Source organism: Peromyscus maniculatus, chromosome 7, assembly GCF_049852395.1.
Source record: "Peromyscus maniculatus bairdii isolate BWxNUB_F1_BW_parent chromosome 7, HU_Pman_BW_mat_3.1, whole genome shotgun sequence".
Lineage (NCBI taxonomy): Eukaryota > Metazoa > Chordata > Mammalia > Rodentia > Cricetidae > Peromyscus > Peromyscus maniculatus.
In genome coordinates this window covers 4,326,956-4,348,867 of record NC_134858.1, presented here as the reverse complement: position 1 = coordinate 4,348,867, position 21,912 = coordinate 4,326,956, and the positions used below count along the sequence as shown (strand labels likewise).

The 21,912-nt window shown below is 41.3% G+C and overlaps 1 protein-coding gene across 3 annotated transcripts in view; it reads left to right on the top strand.

The window, feature by feature from the left end:
* The window catches only part of Dync2h1 (dynein cytoplasmic 2 heavy chain 1), a 237,405-nt gene that overhangs the window by 181,525 nt on the left and 33,968 nt on the right, over positions 1-21,912 (top strand). For all 3 annotated transcript variants that reach the window (XM_016002328.3, XM_006983760.4, XM_006983761.4), the window contains 2 exons: positions 1,114-1,218; positions 17,372-17,488. In XM_016002328.3, the coding sequence (XP_015857814.2) occupies positions 1,114-1,218; positions 17,372-17,488 (222 nt within the window). The remainder of the gene's footprint in view (positions 1-1,113; positions 1,219-17,371; positions 17,489-21,912) is intronic.

Genomic DNA, 21,912 nt, shown 5'->3' with positions numbered 1-21,912 from the left:
CTGCTGGTTTGCAAGTCAGTCTCAGAAGGCAAATACCTCCAACCAGTCTAAAACGTAGTTTGGAATGAATCAAGTGTTTAACTTTCTAAACAGGTTTTAATTTCATAAGATTCATAATGGTCTCTGTTCAGCTTTCTATCTTATTACATTAGCTGCCACGTTTCTCAGAGGAATGATAATATGGCCATGTGGCTGCAAGTGCACACGTGCTCTGTGTACTATAACTGACATTGGGAGGAGATTGACAGTCACTGAGCTAAGGGACAGAGCGTCAGAGGACATCATAGTCCTGGGCTTCCTGAAATCATCCTGTTTTCTTCAGGGGCAGCTGCCAAGGATGAGACAGAATGAAAAGAAATCCACCCTTGCTCAGCAGATGCTGTGTGGTTGTGTATGTTTGCATGCATGCGTATGATACCTTAGCATAGCTTACCTCTAGGAGAATGACTCCAGCTTTGGACCAAAGTGAATGTTTCTTCTTGGTCTGCCCTTGAGTTTTCATGTAAGATTAGGGATAAGTAAGTGTTAGGCTGGTACCAAGGAAGTGTGTGCAGTCCTCAGAGTGATCCTTAGCTTGGAATGCTGGGATTATCAATGTGTCCACACACTCCAGCAGTAACAGAACACGGGGTGTAGGTGGGAGGTGTAGGACGGGGTGTACTGATGACAGTAGTGAACACCAGGTTGTGTTGTAGGTTACAGGGTTTCTCGAAAATTTTACTCTTTAAAATAAAACAACCAGTGATTGTTCAGGTATGTTACAGCTGAACTCTGTCTTTGGTGTGCTGTAAGAAATTAAGACCCCTTAAACACATCTAGCCCAGCATCTTACACATGATAGGCAGACCAACTTATATATGTTGGTTTGAACCCACTCAGAGACAGTCTGTGTGTAAAGAGTTGGAACTAGAAGACACAGTATCGAGTAGTTAATTCACAGAGGAGTATTAGTGCCAATACTTCCTGTGGATGATCAGGAAACACTGACAGAGTATTGATCTAGCAAATGTGAAACGTGAGTACCTGTTTAGGAGTTTGTCCACTGTCCACTGTTTGGTATTTCTGTGTTGTAAATCCGTCTCTGGTGATTAGCTCTTTCTTCTTTACCCGTAGGACTACCGTGCTGTCATTGAGAAGCTCCCAGAGGATGATAAACCTAGCTTCTTCGGTCTGCCTGCCAACATCGCTCGCTCATCTCAGCGCATGACCAGTTCTCAGGTGAGATACAACAGTCTGCTCTTAGACAAACATTGCTGTTGAGCCTGGAGGAAACAGCATAATTTCACTCTTTTGAATGTTATGAGCTTTTAGTACAACTTTTATTCCATTTAACACAAAACACTCCATTTTCCCCTTAAGTTTCAAAACTTAAAGTGCCAAATGATTTTATCCTAGTATAGTTCATAAATAACACTGAATACTTTCAGTTTCATTAAAACATTTTATTTATTCTTGTGAAAGATATTATTATGATTACTTTAAATATAACTTGTATGAGTGAACTTGTCAGTAAATTTAATACTGTTGTAACATGCAGGATACAAATACAAATTCTTCCTTTCTGTATTGTCTTATAGAAGATAAATGTTTGATATGAATTCATTACTGAATATTATATAACTTTGGGTTTTTGAATCATGGAGATAAAAAGTGTTACTAATTGTTAGCTAACTGTTAGCTTTCCATCCCTGTGACAAATGCCAGAGAACAGCATAAAAAGCAGACGTCTCCACGGGTTTCAGGCCATTGCTTTTAGGCCAAGGAGAGTCTGGTGGAAGAAGGCTGCTGACACCCTGGGGGTCGGGGAGCGGGACAGAGAGGAAGGGGACAGAAGGGTCACAAAACTACTCTGGAGCCTCACACTTCCATTTGACCCTCTCCTCAGCTAGGCCCCACCTCCTAATGCCTGTTCAGCTGGGATCCGTCAGCCAGCTAGTGAGTGACATTGTGGCCCTCATGGTCCACCAGCTTCTCAGTAAGCCGTTCTTGCTCTGAACCACAGTACCCAGGAACAGCGTATCTCTGGGTCCTAACGTTGTCGCCACTTGGTGATTTGAATAGCGCCTGTTTGTCTGAGGCAGTTGTCAGTGCTGTGTGCAGGAGCTTATTTCCTGTTTATGGACCCTTTCAAATAAGAACTGTTACTTTTCCCTTTTAACAAATGAGGAAACAGACACAGAGATTGGGTATTGTTAGATGCCCATGATCTAGAGGCAGAGCTAGACTTCTGACTTGGGATTTCTGATCTGTTCCTCTTAGAATTTTTTCTAGTGTTCTATTTTTGCTTTTAAGATTATATGTATAGATGTTTTATATTGTGGAAAATTATAAAGGCCACTCCACATAGTTAAAAGGAAGATTTATTTAGTGGATGACTTACAAATGAAGGAATGGATAGGTTGCAGGGGTCTGGGGAAGGTGTATCGCAATCCAGAGGTGTTCTCTGGAGCTCTGCACAGTCAACCTCCACCATCCAGGTTCCAGGCACAGAGAGCACGCACAGAGAGAGCACTGGCCCATCCAGCTCTCCGGTTTCCAGCGCCTCCCCTCGCCCCGCCTCGTAGGCATGACAGTTGCCAGAGTCTCAATGGGGGTTGGAACTTCCAGATCCAAGCTGGAATGGCTACCCACTACATCTCCCCCTTTTTGTCTAAATAAGAAGGTTCTAAACTAATACAAGACTATATACAAAGGAATGGTTATCAAATATTGTCCAGGAATAATGAGGGATAATGACCTAGATAAGATGTAACTACAACCAATGCAAACAATATCAAGCAAGAAACACATTCTAAAATCCAGAGAAGTATAGAGCATAGGTAAACGGCATGTTATAAAGATCATTCAAAGGTGTCCTATCCTAAAGAACCTGAATCTAATACTTAATATGTTCTATCTAAGATATTATATATACTAAGTTGTAACTATAACTGCTAGTCTTCAATCCCATCAAAGACCTGAGAAGGAATATAATGGTACCTGAGAAATGGTAGACGGATGCAAGCAACTTTCGGGAATCTTGCAAGAGTAGAACAAGACAGCTGGCAGCCTGGACAGTCACCTAATGTTTCTCAGCATTGTTGGTGCATTCAAATTGGCTGCAGGCCTAGAGTATCTGACAGACCATTTTCAGAAGCAGGAATTCTGAAAGACCATCTTACCTTGTCTTGGCAGAGTACAGTGGTCGCTTTCCTTGTGTCCCGCTTGTCCAGAAAGGACAGCATTGCATTTGTACTGTCAGCGATCAAGGCAAGGGCAGTTCTTTGCCCAGTAGGCCATTTTGTGCCAAAAAGACAAACTTCCAAATGGAAATGTCTTAGAAGCCCAACATTCTCTCGGGATCAATTGGTGCAGCCAGGAGCAATTGTGTCTCACGTCAAAAGAATTCTAAGTTATTTAAATGCCATATTCTCTAGGTCTATGAAGTGTTTGAAGATTACCTGCCCATCTGACCTATGTATCTGTAAATCTGGATAACCTAACTAACGTAACTATAGAGATGACAGGCATAGGCGACTATAAATCTATAAATCTTACCTACCGAAATAACCTAAGGACTAAGGCTTCACGTAAATAAGGTAAACAATCTATAAGCAAATGTATGGTGAAGAACGATGACTTCAAAATTGTGACAATACACAAGATATTTATAACAGAGGTAGGAATATATAGTGCGATATGCAATATGACAATAATTTTAAATATATATCAATATACCGAATATCCTAACAGAAGTAGAACATATATAAAGTATGACAGATATAAATTTACATTTGTATCAATATAAAAATGTTTCAAATAAGAGTAGAAATATATGTACATTATAACAAATATAGTTCTGTATTTGTATCAATATACAAATTATCTTAAACAGGAGTATAAAAATAGTTTACATTTGTATCAACATATAAGAATCTATAACAGTACAAATTACAGTGCAAATTGTCTAAGGTTGCTATTTTACTAAGTTTGTTTACTAGTATATACAATGATTTACCATCATATCTTATACCTATCCGTTCCATTTCTTCTCCCCGCCCCCCCCCTTTTTTTTACAATACTGAGTTAATATTTTCTTCCACCCCCAACCCTATAACCGTCATCCATAACCCTGAGAATTATGAAACCTAATAAGGGAGAAGGGGCGTCGTTTTCTTAGAATTGCTTCCTGCCGTTTAGGGGGTGATGTTATCTCTGTTGGGTACTGTGAGAAAGCTCAGATAGTTAAATCTCAGTTAGACTAACTGTAGGTTCTGCAGCAAGTTTTAGAGTAATGGGTAAGATTGTCTGAAATTCTGGCAAGAAGTGTAGTATAATGATGATTACCATGGCATCATTCTGGATTGGGTAGAGTTGTTGTTGTTGGGGCCCCATCTTCCTTCTGGAGACTTCTGAGATTGCTATTGGAAAAACTTATTTGTTATCAAAAATGGGAGGTTTGGATTTAAAGAGGACATAGCATGTAAGAAAGGATTCTGAGAAATCAAGAATAAGCATGGAGAGAATTAGAATTTAGAAGACAATGGTTCCTTTTTATTGGTTTCCTTCTGTTTCACACCAGAGGGCTCTTTTGATACAGGACTGAAGAATCTCTCAAACTTTTCTTTTAGCAATATGCTTGGGTTTAGAGAAGGAGTGAGCCAATTCCATCTCCAAAGCCAGCTTGGCTATAATTGAATTGGAACCACAACTTTTCTAGATTGATAGAGAGATAGATGTTAGACAGTGAGATTTTACCATGTGTAGATTGGTACCAATAGATTCTTCCTTTCTGCTGTAAATATCCGGATATCCAAGGCCTTATGAGTTTTGGAAGATGGGTATTTCCATTATCCTGGAAAGACAAAAACAGAACCCTACCCCACCCTTTGATTGTTAAATTTTTCTTACAACTTGTAGAGATGTCACATTGGTGAATGATCTTTTACTTCTCTTCATCAAGGGGTTTTTCCTGTTTGAATCGAATTTTTATTAATTTTGTTGGTATCCATAGCTTTTCTTCTCCTGCAGAAACAAAGGCAAAACCCCTTCCCCAACGTAGAACATATCCAGTTTTCCATTTTGAGGTCAGCACATCCTTGAAATAAACTGGTTGGTTTAGCTCAGGAGTTTTGTCTGTCGTCCAATATCTCTCCGCAGCTGTTGTTCCTTTCTCATTAGCATTGAGAAAATTCAAGGTTAATAAAGCACTATGCAGTCTATTTCTAGGAGTCATTGTTACCTGTTGCTGTTTATTTAGCATATCCTTTAAAGTTCGATTGGATCTCTCTATGACTGCTTGGCCTGTGGGATTATGTGGTATACCTGTAACATGCTTTATATTGTAATAAGCAAAGAACTGTCTCATTTTATTGGAGACATATGCTGGGGCATTGTCTGTCTTAATTTGTACAGGTATTCCCATGATGGCCATAACTTCTAATAGGTGTGTAATCACAGAATCAGCCTTTTCAGAACTCATAGGAGTTGCCCATTGAAATCCTGAATAGGTGTCAATGGTATGATGTACATATTTTAATCTTCCAAATTCTGCAAAATGAAACACATCCATCTGCCAAATTTCATTTCTTTGTATACCTCTTGGATTACTCCCTGCAGGTAATGGAGTTTGGTTATAGATGGAACAAGTAGGACATTTTTTCACAATATCCTTAGCCTGTTGCCAAGTGATGGAGAAATCCTTCTTCAAACCTTTGCTACTTACATGGTGTTTCTTATGACATTCTGAAGCTTCTAGCACATTACCTATTAGTAACTGATCAATCTCATCATTACCTTGTGCTAGAGGTCCTGGTAGACCTGTATGGGGTCTGATATGTGTTATATATATAGGATGTTCCCTTTTTCTGATGATTTTTTGCAATTGTATGAATAATGAAGTTAATTCTGTATTATCAGGAATAAATTCAGCAGTTTCAATATGTAAAACAACTCTCTCTGCATATTGGGAGTCAGTGACTATATTGAGGGGTTCTGTGAAGTCCATCAGTACCATAAGAATGGCATACAGTTCTGCCTTTTGTACAGAGCTATATGGACTTTGCACCACTTTACTTAAGTCTCCTGATTTATATCCTGCTTTCCCTGATTTATTTGCATCAGTATAGAATGTGAGGACTCCAGAAATTGGCTTTTGTCGTACAATGTGAGGAAGGACCCATTCAGTCTTCTTTATGAATTCTATTCTCTTGCTTTTGGGATAGTGGTTGTTAATCTCTCCCAAAAAGTTACTGCAGGCTCTCTGCCAGTATTCATTATCTTTCCATAGTGATGAAATTTCCTCATTAGTTAATGGTACTACAATTTCTGCTGGGTCCATTCCTGTCAACTGGCGAAGTCTTAATTTACCCTTTTGAATCAAATCAGAGATCTTTTCTATATAAGTCTTTAATTTCTTATTTGGTTTACGTGGTAGGAATATCCATTCCAATATAATATCTTCCCTCTGCATCAAAATACCTGTTGGGGAATGTCTGGAGGGGAATATGACAAGAATGCATTTAAGTTCTGGATCCACACGATCCACATGTGCTTCTCGAATTGTCTTTTCTACTAGAGCCAATTCCTTCTCAGCTTCGGCTGATAATTCTCTTGGACTATTTAATTCTTTGTCCCCTTCTAGAGTATTAGCCAAATTTTTTAGTCCATCTTTGGGTATTCCCATGATACCCAGTAAGTTGGAAATGCTTCCTAATAACTTTTGAAAATCATTAAGAGTCTTCAATCTATCTCTTCTTAGTTGTACCTTTTGGGGTCTAATTTTTTGTAGCTCTATCTTATATCCTAAGTAATTAATAGAATCTCCTCTTTGTATTTTTTCAGGAGCAATTTGCAGTCCCCAGCGAGGCAAAACTTTTTTTTACTTCTTCAAACATGCTTTCTAATGTATCTAACTTTGGATCAGCTAATAGGATATCATCCATATAGTGATAAACTATGGGTTGTGGAAACTTTACACGAATTATCTCTAATGGTTTCTGCACAAAGTATTGATACAAAGTAGGGCTGTTTAACATTCCCTGTGGGAGGACCTTCCATTGATATCTCTTGACTGGCTGAGAATTATTATAATTAGGTACTGTGAAGGCAAATTTTTCTCTATCATTTTCCTGTAAGGGTATGGTAAAGAAACAGTCTTTTAAGTCAATAACTATTATAGGCCATTCTTTTGGTAGCATAGAGGGCAAGGGCATCCCAGTCTGTAAGGAGCCCATTGGCTGAATTATTTTATTAATAGCTCTCAGATCTGTCAGCGTTCTCCAATTACCAGATTTTTTTTAAATAACAAATACAGGAGAATTCCAAAGGCTGGTAGATTCTTCAATGTGTTGAGCATTTAACTGCTCTTGAACCAGCTGTTCTAAAGCTTGTAGCTTCTCTTTTGTCAAAGGCCATTGTCCAACCCAGACAGGTTTATTAGTTAGCCATTTTAAAGGTAAGGCAGTTGGTACTTCTGAGAGTTCAACAACAATCGTGCTCTGTTTGTGAACAGCCTGAATGGTTGGTGACTGATTTTTATAGCATGTTATGATATTATTCCTAGAAACATGCATTGGTCTGTATTCCTTTTCTGAAAGTGTAGGAATTTTAATCTGGGCATTCCACTGTTGTAACAGATCTCGGCCCCAAAGATTTACTGCTACATTTGCTACATATGCCTTCAACCTTCCTCTCTGTCCTTCTGGCCCTATGCATTCAACCCATCTCGAACTCTGTTTTATCTGAGATAGGGTGCCAATCCCTAACAGTTGGACATCTATCTCTTGAAGAGGCCAATTCGGATGCCATGATTTTGGTGTAATTATAGTCACATCTGCACCTGTGTCTACCCGGCCCTCCAAAACCAGGCCATTAATTCGAATTCTAAGCTTTGGTCTTTGTTCATTTATGGAAGTTTGCCAAAATATTTGTTTTATAGTGTTCTTTGTAAACTGTGATCCATCTATCAGAGCTATTTTATCATTCATTGCAGTATAGGTTTTTACCTTAGGCTTTGGTTTATTCAGTTGTCCTGGAAAGGAATTTCTTCCACAGTGGCTGGGAATGTTCATACTACATTTGATTTGGGGGCCTGCAAGAGGCCCCCTGAGGCGTTTCCCGCCAGTAAAGGGTTGCCTCGTATATCTATTTTTGATCTGCACTCATTGGTCCAATGTTGGCCTTTGCCACACCTTCTACATAATCCAGGAGGTGGTTGGGGTCTCCTGTTTAGGCTATTCCTAGAAGGAGTATTACTTCTAGGAGTACCCCACGTACAGTTTTTACTTATATGACCTGGTGTACCACACTTAAAACATTTGGTAACACGGGGCCTTCTTTCACCTCTGGGATTTGTCTCTCCTATCCAAGCCTCATTACTGTAGTTAAGAGACTCAACACCATTAGTGTACTGAATCCATTCTTCCAAAGGAGCTGATCTGATCTTTAATGGTGTAAGTATTCTTCTGCATTCTGCATTAGCATTGTTGAACGCCAAGGACTCAGTTAATACTTTTCTTAATTCTTTGTCTGACACAGCTCTTGTTATAGCTGTGTTTAGCCTTTGTAAAAAATCAGTGAAAGATTCATGCGGTCCCTGAAATATCTTTGTGTATACCTCAGTTGGTTTTCCAGGTTCTGGAATTTTTTCCCAAGCATTTAGAGCTGCTGTACTGCATAGGGATATTGTATGCTCATCATAAGTGGGTTGTACATTCCTGTCAGCAAAACATCCCTCACCAAGTATTTGATCTTGGGAGATCACAAAACCTCTGAGTTTACCTTGTTGTTCTAAATTTTTTGCCTCTTCTCTCAACCAGCTCTTCCACTGTAGCTGCTGGCTATATTCTAGAACAGCTGAAATTAACTGATGCCAGTCATCTGGGATGATTCTATGTGAGGTAGACCATGAATTTAACATCTGTCTTACGTATGTGGAATGTATCCCATACGTAACTACTGCTTCCTTTATATTTTAAAGTCCCTTGTTGAAATTGGTTGTAATGTATATGTCATATATGGCTCAGGGTATGTGTCATCTGCTGGCTTCTCATGGACGATAACAGGATAAGCCATTGTATGAGAGCCGTTTGGAGATGTTACAACCTCTATGGTCTTGACCTTCTGCTTATTAGTTTCCTTGTCATGTTTACTGAGAGTTTCTTCTAGGGCTTGCAAACGAGCACCTAGGGTCTGTTCTAGGGAGTGAACCTCCTCTCTTGCAAGGGACTCCAGATTTCTCATGGAATCATCGACATTTTTATTTTCCTCAGAAGCACATGATTCCATGGACCTTATCTTATCAATTAATGATAATCTTTCTTCCTTATGCAATGTCTGAGTAGCTATAACTTCACTCTGGAGAGTTAGTGTTCTATCCATTAGATATTCATATTTATTATCAATAAAATCAATTTTGGGTAGAAGCCTGTTTTATAAATCCTGATTAGCAGATTCTAGAGAAAGAATCTTTTCCTGTAAGCCTTCATTACTATCTTTTAAAGCAGATTCCAGAAAGAGATTCTCCCTCTGTAAGTCTTCATTGCCGTCTCTTAAAGCAGATTCCAGAAAGAGAATCTTTCTCTGTAAGCCCTCACTGCTATCTTTGAAGGCAGATTCCAGAAAGAGATTCTCCCTCTGTAAGTCTTCATTGCTATCTTTGAAATCAGATTCCAGAAAGAGAATCTTTCTCTGCAAGCCCTCATTGCTATCTTTTAAAGCCTGTATCAGTCCCAATAATGACTCATCTTTGTTCTTATTATTAAACCAGTGTTTGAACACTGTGTGAATTATTATGATCAATGCCAAAATGGTACAGGCCAAATATGCCTGAGGAAGGTCATATATTTCCAGGAGAATGTCACTCATCATACACGCAAAAAGGTTTTTAAATTCTTGTGAGGTAATGTTGTCGGCCATATTACAAGAATTACTCAAAATTTGTTAGTCAATTTTAAGATGTAAAATTATCAAGTACTTTTACTTGAAATAAAATGCTGGTTTGCTTATCTTACCTTTCTGTGGTATGGGGGGTGTAGTAGCGCTTTTCAGCCAACAGGCGGCGCTGGTACAGCTCCAAAGCAGGGCCTGCTGGTGACCTTGGCTGGCGGCAGCTGGAGGCAGATGGTGAAATGGCCAGGAGCCGAGAGCCGGATACCTCACTCGCAGCAGTTTTTCACTGGTCTCGGGGCTAAGCTAGGGAGCTGAGACCGGACTAGCTGCTCCCCTTTTCGGGAATGGACTGGTTATATGGAACTTTGCAGGCGGGTTTAGGTACCTGCCAGCCGGGGAGGAGGCTGAGGGCAGGAGCCGCCCAGGCCTTTGGAATTTGACCCACGTGGGCGCCAGATATTGTGGAAAATTATAAAGGCCACTCCACATAGTTAAAAGGAAGATTTATTTAGTGGATGACTTACAAATGAAGGAATAGATAGGTTGCGGGGGTCTGGGGAAGGCGTATAGCAATTCAGCGGTGTTCTCTGGTGCTCTGCACAGTCAACCTCCACCATCCAGGGTCCAGGCACAGAGAGCACGCCCAGAGCGAGCGCTTGCCCATCCAGCTCTCAGGTTTCCAGTGCCTCCCGTGGCCCCGCCTCATAGGCCTGACAGTTGCCAGAGTCTCAATGGGGGTTGGAACTTCCAGATCCAAGCTGGAATGGCTACCCACTACAGTTTTACCTGCAAGTATGTCTGTGCACCATGTGCATGCCTGGTACCCACAGAGGCCCGAGAGCTCATTGGATTCCCTGGACTGGAGTTGCAGATGGTTGTGATCCATGATTTGGGGGCTGAGGGTCCAACTAGGTCCTCTGGAAGAGCAAGTACTCTTAACTGCTAAGCCGTCTCTCCAGCTCTTATACCTCTCCCTCCCTCCCTCCCTCCCCCCTCTCTTCCTCCCACCTCTCTCCCTCCTTCCCTCCCTCCCCTCCCTCCCTCCCTTTCTCTTCTTTTTTTGTTTATTTGGGGTTTTTGTTGTTATTTTTTGCATCCCAACCAAAGTTTCCACTCCCGCCTCTCCTCCCAGTTCCTCCTGCGCCCCCATCCACTCCTCCTCCTCTGTTTCTCTTCAAATAGGGGCGCAGCCCTGCATTTTTAAAATTCTGTATGTATGTGTGTCTGAGTGCTGCTTTGTGGATGAGTGCAGGGCAGTGCCTGTGGGGGCCAGAGCAGGGTGTCAGATGCCGTGGAGCTGGAGTGACAGGCGGTTGTGAGCTGCCTGACGGGAGTGCTGGGAACCAACATGGCTTCTCTGCAAGAGTAGTTCCCTCTTAGCCTCTGAGCCATCTCACTTGCCATGTAGTGTGTGTGCGCATGCGTGTGTGTGTGTGTGTGTGTGTGTGTGTGTGTGTGTGTGTGTGTACATATATATAATCTTGAGTTATTCCTCCCCACCGTTCCTCACAGCAGCTGGCCTGCAGGCGTGCACAGTGTGCTGAGAACATGCAGCACTGAAGGTGCAGATGTGCATCCTGAGCCATTCCAGGGGCTCCTGCATAGTCTGCAGATGGAAGGCTCCACAGCCCTCAGGCATTTACAGTCATTACTTGCAGGCATTCTCATTAAAAGGTGTTTCCTTATTTAAGTCTGCATGGTTATATTGTTATCTTTCCGTTGTTGTTCCTCTTGCTTTGTCAGTAAGTACATCCTCTGTTCTGCAGTTCAGAGCTCCTTCTCCCCTCAGTGTGAAACAATCTGAGCACAGGTTCCTCAGAGCAAGTGAGCTTTCCATCTCTGCCAGGGAAGACAGACAGTCTCCAGCTCCTTTTTGTTTTCTTACTCAGTGTCCCTTCAGTCACAGAATGTGTCTCTTCCTCAGATCTCTGTCTCATGTGTCTGCATCCTCATTTCCAGCCATGATTTTTAGCTGACCTAATTATCTTTAGCACCACATAAAGTAACACATAGGAATTTGTATCTTGGTATATTCATTGATATTTACTAGGTTTTTTTTTGGTGGAATCTCCTTCTGTAAGTGTAGTACTGTGTGGTCTATAAAATTTATTGCTTTGAAATTAGCTGCATATATTTATAATATTTGTATCTTTTTTTGATCAGTTGGTCACTGTATATTGACCTTTTTAGCTTTTGTTACAGTTTTTGTGTCAAAGTCCATTTTGTCATTGGCTGTAAGAATAGTTCTCTTTATCTCCATGGCCTTGGAGTACCGTATCCCACACTTTCATCCCGAGTCTTTGCATCCAAAGGGAAAGCGAGTTTCCTGTGGGAAGCCACGTATTCTTCAGTCATATTTGTATTTTTGCTTCTTTGTTAATATTTTGGAAAAATCCCTTCTGATCTTAATTGGACACATTTATTTATATATAATGCTATAAAGTTAGGTGATTTAATTTTTTTCTCTAGTTTGGTGTGCCGTGCGCGCTTTTCCTCTGCTCTCGTCCACCAGTTAGCTGAATGGCTCACTGCCTTATGTGTGGTTCCTTACTGTCGCTTGTGTTTGTGCTCTGGTGGTGGGCCTTGTCCCGCGTCCTGCTGTCGTGACAGTGGTTTCATGCTCTTCCACTTCTCCTGTAGGATCTCTCAGCATTTTTTCCTATTCTTGTTGTTGATTTTGTTTGTGGTACTGAGCTTAAGCATGTATTCTAAGTCTGCTCTGATGGTCATGAATCATTTCAGTTTTTGATTGCTTTGAAAGTCATTCTTTATCTTTCATTCCTTTTTTAAATTAATAATGTGTGTGTGCTTTCCTGCATTCGTGCATGCATGTGTGCATGCATGTGTGTGAAGGGGTTAAGGGAAATGTACATGTCATAGCATGTGTAAGGAAGACAGGAAGAGGACAACTTTGTGGGCTTTGTTGTCTCCTTCTACCTTTACCTAGTTTGGGGACATCAAACCCAGGTCACCTTGCATGGCAAGCTGTATACCTGCTGAACCGTCCTGCATTCCCCACTTTTCCCTCTTGTCTGAAGGGTGGCCTGATTAGCTGTCACAGTCTTGCTTAGCAGCTATTTTCCTTTTAGCATTTGGCATTTTATAGAATAGGTATTCTGCTATGTAATCTGTTAATGTACTGAGAATACCCTTAAATGGGACCCAGCACTTTCTCAAATATTTAATTACATATAATCAAACTTGAAAAGCATCACAACATAATGAAACCCATTGAATCAATGACGAAGAGAAAGATGTTGTGGTATCTTGCATGAATTCACATGAGTCTCTTCTATCCCTCTGCCTCTGTGCTGAAGGACTCATCAAGCTGTCTCTATTTAAAACATTTTAATAATTTTATACCTTTCTAAAAGTGTTGCATTATATGATACAGTGTTTTAATCTCTCATTTATACACATACATGCACACACATATACACATATGCACAGACACATGCCACATGTGCTAGGACTTTTTTCCTCTGGCATAAGTATACTTTCCAAAAGGATTTGTTCAAAAATACAAGTGAGCCAGAATTTTATCCCACATTAGAACTAACTAACCAATAATTGGAAATGTGGGGTAAATGAACAAATTAAATGACAGCACAGGGTCCAAGTTACCGGACATTTTCCCAGATAGCTGAGGGATTCAATGAACCGGTGAATAATGTGGGGGGAAAGAGAGGGACCAATGACATTAAAAATGCATAACCACATAACCATATAACCTTTCTAGAAATTCATGCTCCAACAATCCAGTTTAAAAGTTTTTAGAACAACCACTAATAAAGATACTGAATATGTAGTGAGTATTATATCAAAATAATTAATTTGTACATTTGTTAGGAGGAATAGTGGCCTTGTGCTTATGCCCTGAGGTTGGAGAGTCTAGCAGATGGATGAGTGATGGTTGCCTATATCTTTGAAATTTTTGACAGTGAAGCTAATTTTTAAATTTAAAAATGTGAAGAATATCTGTGTGCCTTGACCTTGTGACCCAGTGATACATACATGGAGTTCAGTGCCTGCCTTCCTCCATGAGAGTGTTGCCCAAAGACAGTATACATCTTCATAATTGGAGGTCATATATGACAGCCCGGCCCCAGTGTGAAACAAAGAGGCAGTTTCTGTTCCTCTTTGGAAAGCAATTGTCAATACATCTACCCTGATAAATGGGAAGTTGGTGCTGTCTGAGGGGTGGGGCAGTGATGAGGCAGGGATTACAAACGCCAAGAGAAATCATCTGAGGAATATGGAACACTAATTAGAAATGTTAGCACTAGTTAGAAACTCCCAGTTCCTTCACGAGATCCAGAGCCAGGGCCTGTTGTGAGACTATCAAAAGAAATCTGTAGCCCTACTTTCGGGGCTACAGAGTTAAATTATTTTTTGTAGCACTGACTAATCAATTTGTTTTCACAAATTGAGCTCAGGAATGGGTGCAAGGAATTAATCATTTGACAGCTAGCAATAATTGGGCTATTTTGTATTTATGACTTAGCCAGACAGCTTAGTATGTCCATGTGAACTTAAAGATTGCTTTTTCTGTGAATGTTTATCTTAAAAACCATTAGTAAGGCATCTGGTCTAATCTAAAGCTGTTTTGAAGCTTAGTACCACCTAATCGTGCACAAGAAACTTGTGACTGCATTTCTCAGCGTTAATATTAAAGGAATTTGAGCCAGCCTGTCTCCTGGACTCAAATGATTTCCTAAATGATAAATCTGATCTGTGACCTAACATAGCTCCAAAGTGTGACCCATAGGCCTTGTGAAACTTATAAGCCTTAGCTATGAAACATAGCCTAGCATTTATTTTTATTCATCAATGTTGTATGAATTAGACAATACAGCTTAAGGAGGAATCATCTTTCTAATAATCCACAGATAAAAATGCCCATAGATCAGGATGTTTTCATGCGATAAACACACTACAATACAGGCAGTAGGGGATTCCCCACATCTAGTGTACACCATGTCAGATACCAGAGAAAAGATTGCAGCAGCAAGCATGCAGAGGCACAGCAGAAGCAAAAGACATTCACGGGTCTGTGGTCTCAGGGCCTTGCCTACTCAAGGATTATCCATGAGGGGGTTGCCTCCTGGTGGGCCGACACCCTGAACCTCACTCATCACCTGCTGCCCACCTCAAATAATCCAATCAAGAAAACCCCTTACAGGTGTACCCATCTGCTTGGGTTTTAGTTGATTCCAGATGTAGTCGAGTTGACAACCAAGATTAGCCAGTCACAGGGGATATACAACCAAGATAGTAAATGTATAGAACCCCTCTCCTTGGTGCACTCATTAATTACAAAGGTATGATCTTGCTCTGAGCAGGATGCCTGGGAAGGCCACTAATAATGACATCTCTTCATGGCCCAGGAAGCATTTGTATAGTTAAGTGACTTACATCTGGTCTTAGTTACTTAGCATTAACCAGAATGAAGTCGAAAATATTTGCATACATGTTGTATATAAGAGTAGTTACCCTGTTATTTAGGTAATGTATTTCAGGGCTTGGAAACTGGTTTATTCACTAGCCTTAGTATGAATTTAAACATCTTTTGAAAAGAGGTTTTGTTTTTACATATGCTTGCGTTAAAATCATAAGCTGCACGTCTCTTGACTTATTTTCTGGCTTTTAATACCACATTGCCTTGAAAAATGACCCTATGAGTTCTTAGCATAGCAGTTTGTTTCACTTTGGGTATTGGATGAACTCTCATCTCAATGCATGTGCTTGGCATTTTAAGAGACATGGACATAGTAAAAATTTACCCCCTTGATTCTGTATTTACTAACATCCCAACAATAGACCTCAAGGTATTTTTTGTGTATAACATTTTGGCATATACTTGAATATTTGTATATATCGAAAGATGAATGTGCTTTGACATCACCTTGAGGAAACCATTGAAGAAAATACTTTAACTGGATTGAAACATGTTTACTAGATATTATATCTGAACTTTATAAACAATAGGTGTATTAGGATTTATAGAACTAGCAGATGAGCCATTGCCAGCCATGTGCTCCTTAACAGGAATGTCTGTGTGTTGGAACATCCTTGTTTATTATTCTCTGCTTGTAAAAGAATCATCATCACATTATATGTGTGTCATGGCATCCTTCTAGAATAGAAAACATTACTGTTTGTTAAATGGTTTTAAAATATATTTGTACTGATTCCTTCTGTTTTTTTTTCTTTGCATTCGTGTTTTCTGTGGTGTTTAATAAATTTAAAACACAAATAAGTGATAGCAAGTGTTAGAGTACCACACCTCCTGACTACCAACTAGGGACATTTTTAGTGAATTGATGCTGATAAATTAAGTGCTGTATAGAGTTCAGCTACAGCAAATGAAAATGATTCATCAGAAAAACAAAGAAAGTCAAAACACTGAATCTCCACAGTGTTTTTAGACTAGGAAATCAATCAAAAGCTCTAGGAATTGAATCCAACAGTGTGGTGGTGGATGTTTAGCAATTAAGTAGTACATTTATTCTAAAAGATTTATAGTCCTTATTTTACTACAAGGCTTATTAATGTAAGAGTGAAACTAAATGTGAAATCTAAATATGCCACAGACAGCTTATATCTCTCAAAAACAGGAAGGTAGTTAGCCTGCTGCAGGTGTTCAGGTTTAAATGCTGCCCTGTGAGACAAGTTCTGGGTTTCTCAGGCTTACTTTGTTTATATTACATAAGCCATGTGGTAACAGGATTTTACTGGTTAGTTGGAATATTACAGAAAACAATTGCTGACTAGCCCAGTCATTTTCCAGCCACCACCATGTCCATGGTCCAGTTGGTCAGTTATAGATCATCTTTAGCAAATGTTTAAGGAGATAAATGTTCCTAAAATAGACCTGGCAGGCATGATTTCATTTAGAAAAGAAAATGCAAGTGATTGATTTTGATGAGCACAACGAAGAAGCTAACAGTGATGAAGCTAGAGCAACAAAGGTCCCAGCAGGGAGGAATGCTTACTTAGCTTCACTTTAATTAACTGATCTCTATGTGTTTCTTTGGGGCTTTGTGTGTAGAGGGAATATTGAAATAGAAACTGGAAATTAATCTAAGCGCTAAAAATCTATACAGACTCCTTGAGCAACTAGGAGGCACTTGCTTTGTATTTATTCTGTGCTGCATTTTTAAATACACTGTCAGTATTTTGAAATGATAAGATTTAAATCAATTGAAATGAAAAGCATTGTAGAGTTTGAAATGAACAAGAAGAGAGGCCGGGAGGGTATTACTAATGGCGAAGTACGTACTTCCTGCATAAAGAAGTTGCTTCCCAACAACCATTGCTTAGCCTGACTTTACAGTCTTTAGTCCTTTTAACTATTCAAATGAATCAGTTGCTCAAACAAATGATCGTGGTACAAGGAACATATGTGTGTACTCTTCCGTTGTCACAGACGGTGTGTGGCTATGTACCATGCTGTCTCCCTGCAGGGACTGACTCACTGTGGTATGCTCTCCTCACTCAGGTTATCTCCAAGCTCAGGATCTTGGGACGATCAGTCACAGCTGGTTGCAAATTTGATAGAGAAATCTGGTCTAATGAACTTTCCCCCATCCTCAATCTCTGGAAGAAACTGAACCAGGTTAGTCATGGAAGGATTGAAATTCATGTATCTTTTCCTATGTCTTTTCTCCAGCCCCCTGGAGCTGTGTTGTTCTGGCTGACTTACAAAGACATTCACATTGGACATTCCTACCCTAATCCAGGGCCTGCTGGTCCTCGGTCACACAGACAGTCACAGTGTGCATCCTTCTCCTGAGTCACAGTCACAGTCACAGTGTGCATCCTTCTCCTGAGTCACAGACACAGTCACAGTGTGCATCCTTCCTCAGTCACAGACACAGTCACAGTGTGCATCCTTCCTCAGTCACAGTCACAGTCACAGTGTGCATCCTTCTCCTGAGTCACAGTCACAGTCACAGTGTGCATCCTTCTCCTGAGTCACAGACACAGTCACAGTGTGCATCCTTCCTCAGTCACAGACACAGTCACAGTGTGCATCCTTCCTCAGTCACAGTCACAGTCACAGTGTGCATCCTTCCTCAGTCACAGTCACAGTCACAGTGTGCATCCTTCCTCAGTCATAGTCACAGTCACAGTGTGCATCCTTCCTCAGTCACAGTCACAGACACAGTGTGCATCCTTCTCCTGAGTCACAGACACAGTCACAGTGTGCATCCTTCCTCAGTCACAGTCACAGTGTGCATCCTTCTCCTGAGTCACAGACACAGTGTGCATCCTTCTCCTGAGTCACAGACACAGTCACAGTGTGCATCCTTCTCCTGAGTCACAGCCACAGCCACAGTGTGCATCCTTCCTCAGTCACAGTCACAGTGTGCATCCTTCTCCTGAGTCACAGACACAGTGTGCATCCTTCTCCTGAGTCACAGACACAGTCACAGTGTGCATCCTTCTCCTGAGTCACAGACACAGTGTGCATCCTTCCTCAGTCACAGTCACAGTGTGCATCCTTCCTCAGTCACAGTCACAGTCACAGTGTGCATCCTTCTCCTGAGTCACAGACACAGTCACAGTGTGCATCCTTCCTCAGTCACAGTCACAGTCACAGTGTGCATCCTTCTCCTGAGTCACAGACACAGTCACAGTGTGCATCCTTCTCCTGAGTCACAGTCACAGTCACAGTGTGCATCCTTCTCCTGAGTCACAGACACAGTCACAGTGTGCATCCTTCTCCTGAGTCACAGACACAGTCACAGTGTGCATCCTTCCTCAGTCACAGACACAGTCACAGTGTGCATCCTTCTCCTGAGTCACAGACACAGTCACAGTGTGCATCCTTCTCCTGAGTCACAGACACAGTCACAGTGTGCATCCTTCCTCAGTCACAGTCACAGTCACAGTGTGCATCCTTCCTCAGTCACAGTCACAGTCACAGTGTGCATCCTTCTCCTGAGTCACAGTCACAGTCACAGTGTGCATCCTTCTCCTGAGTCACAGACACAGTCACAGTGTGCATCCTTCCTCAGTCACAGTCACAGTCACAGTGTGCATCCTTCCTCAGTCATAGTCACAGTCACAGTGTGCATCCTTCCTCAGTCACAGTCACAGTCACAGTGTGCATCCTTCCTCAGTCACAGTCACAGTCACAGTGTGCATCCTTCCTCAGTCACAGTCACAGTCACAGTGTGCATCCTTCTCCTGAGTCACAGACACAGTCACAGTGTGCATCCTTCCTCAGTCACAGTCACAGTCACAGTGTGCATCCTTCCTCAGTCACAGTCACAGTCACAGTGTGCATCCTTCCTCAGTCACAGTCACAGTCACAGTGTGCATCCTTCCTCAGTCATAGTCACAGTCACAGTGTGCATCCTTCCTCAGTCACAGTCACAGTCACAGTGTGCATCCTTCCTCAGTCACAGTCACAGTCACAGTGTGCATCCTTCTCCTGAGTCACAGACACAGTCACAGTGTGCATCCTTCTCCTGAGTCACAGACACAGTGTGCATCCTTCTCCTGAGTCACAGTCACAGTGTGCATCCTTCCTCAGTCACAGTCACAGTCACAGTGTGCATCCTTCCTCAGTCACAGTCACAGTCACAGTCACACAGACAGTCACAGTGTGCATCCTTTTCCTGAGTCACAGTCACAGACACAGTCACAATGTGCATCCTTCCTCAGTCACAGTCACAGTGTGCATCCTTCCTCAGTCACAGTCACAGTCACACAGACAGTCACAGTGTGCATCCTTCTCCTGAGTCACAGACACAGTCACAATGTGCATCCTTCTCTTGAGTCACAGACACAGTCACAGTGTGCATCCTTCCTCAGTCACAGTCACAGTCACAGTGTGCATCCTTCCTCAGTCATAGTCACAGTCACAGTGTGCATCCTTCCTCAGTCACAGTCACAGTCACACAGACAGTCACAGTGTGCATCCTTTTCCTGAGTCACAGTCACAGTGTGTATCCTTCCTCAGTCACAGTCACAGACACAGTCACAATGTGCATCCTTCCTCAGTCACAGTCACAGTCACAGTGTGCATCCTTCCTCAGTCATAGTCACAGTCACAGTGTGTATCCTTCCTCAGTCACAGTCACAGTGTGCATTCTTCTTCCTGCTTCATGTCAATTCACACTGAACTTAGCCTTCTTTTGTCTTTTTTGTAACCAAATTTTCACTAATTTTCAACTGTAGCCTTTAGCAAATCACATATTGATATCTTTTATAATGTCTATACTATTAACCATGTATGTAAATAATCTACCTCATTATGTTTGCTTTTTTAATCAAAATTTACTAGATTCCAAGGATCTTAATAAATTTTGAAGAATTGAGTTAAGCAAAGCAAAAAGATTCTACTAACAGAATGAGATTGGAGACAGTGTGTATAACAGTGTCGTTTGAAGGCTTTTTACATGGACTTTTTTTGAATGGAGGCATGCATATGTGTGTCTGGTAATATGTGCATGTGAGAGCCTGCCATTAACTTTTAGTGGTGTCTTCCATTTCTGTCCATCCTGAGGCAGAACTTGAAGATGTCCTCTTTGACAAGTCCAGGTAGCTAGCTTGTATCTGAGATTCCTTGCCTACCACCCATATGCTGGGATAATAACCAGGATGCCATGCCCACCCAGCATTTATGTGGTGTCTGGGAATCCAGCTCTGGTCCTCATGCCTCATGCGGCAAACACTTCACTGCACTGAGTTATCTTCCCAGGCCCTGAAGGCTTCTTATCAGGAGGGAAGTGATGATATCTGCTTTACAGGCTGTAGTGAACAATCTCAACTTCTCTATCACCCTGCTGTATGTATCTGCTGACCTCACGTGACATTTAAAAACCTTGGACTGTCTATTAGATTCTGGCTCTTAGATCTTATGTTCAAGGTTTATTTCCTGTTCTCTTTTGTGGATCATGGTTCTGGCATCAAATTAGTTTATGAAGTCCCCATTGTGTTTTTGAGACTTACCCTAGTAAGTGTGCTTTTCCATGACACAGTCACCCCATATTTGCACAAAGCCAGTTAGGGAAGGGACTAGAGGCCAGAATCACAGTCATGGTCAGTGTGGGCAGCAGCAGCATGTCCTCTCCGTGCAGACAGCGCTGTGCTGCCTGCATTAGTGTGGATGGTGATGACTGAGCCACTGCTGTCAGCCTTTCAGGTTGGTGACATTAAAACCCATGTCAGCACTTTCAGTTCAGTGGGATTAGAAGTGGGGCGCTGAGAGTTTGCTGAAGCTCTGTAATTCTCACACCTGTTTGGCTTACCAAATTAGGGAGCCACAAAACCAGAGTAAATACAGAGTCAGGAAAATACAAAGATAAATTCACTGTAAATTCAGGGCGGGGGGGCGGGGGATGTTAACTCATTGTCCAAGGGAACTGAATTGGCAAAGCCAAATAGATTTATTCCACAACCCTCCTTTCACTGTGCAGCAAAGTTTATTACCTTTCCCTGTCAAAAATGAATTGTATTGTATAATTTTTAAAATAAATTTTATATTTGGACTTTTACGTTTAAATTATTTTCAGATTGGGTAAAAGTGAATTTAAAAAGAAATGGGGTCATATACTTTAGCTAATACCTGTGCCTTCTGTGAGTCATAAGCTTTAATAACTAGATCTCTTTAACATTTGTAAGTGAAAGCAGATGCCTCTGAAATGGCCAACACTGGAGCTGGAGCCCAGTGAAGAGACTGTCCAGCACGGCAAGGCCCTGGGCTCTGTCCAGGCACCTCCAAACTAACTAACTAACTAACTAACTAACTAACTAACTAACTAACTAACAAAATTTTTTAAGTCAGTGACTGTGTGAAATTGATTTGTGTGAAATCTAACCATGGACAAAATAACTGTCATCTTGGCCTACATGGAGGTGGATTCTGATGAAATGCTGTAGTTCTGGTTTCGTCTTTGGAGAAGTTCCCTCGTTTTTGTTTTTAATGAACAAAGGAATTATTTTTCATTATTAGGGAAGAATCAGATCAGTACCTTACCAGCTGGAATGCACATTTCTGGTTCTGGAATGTGTGAGAGAGCTCTTGTG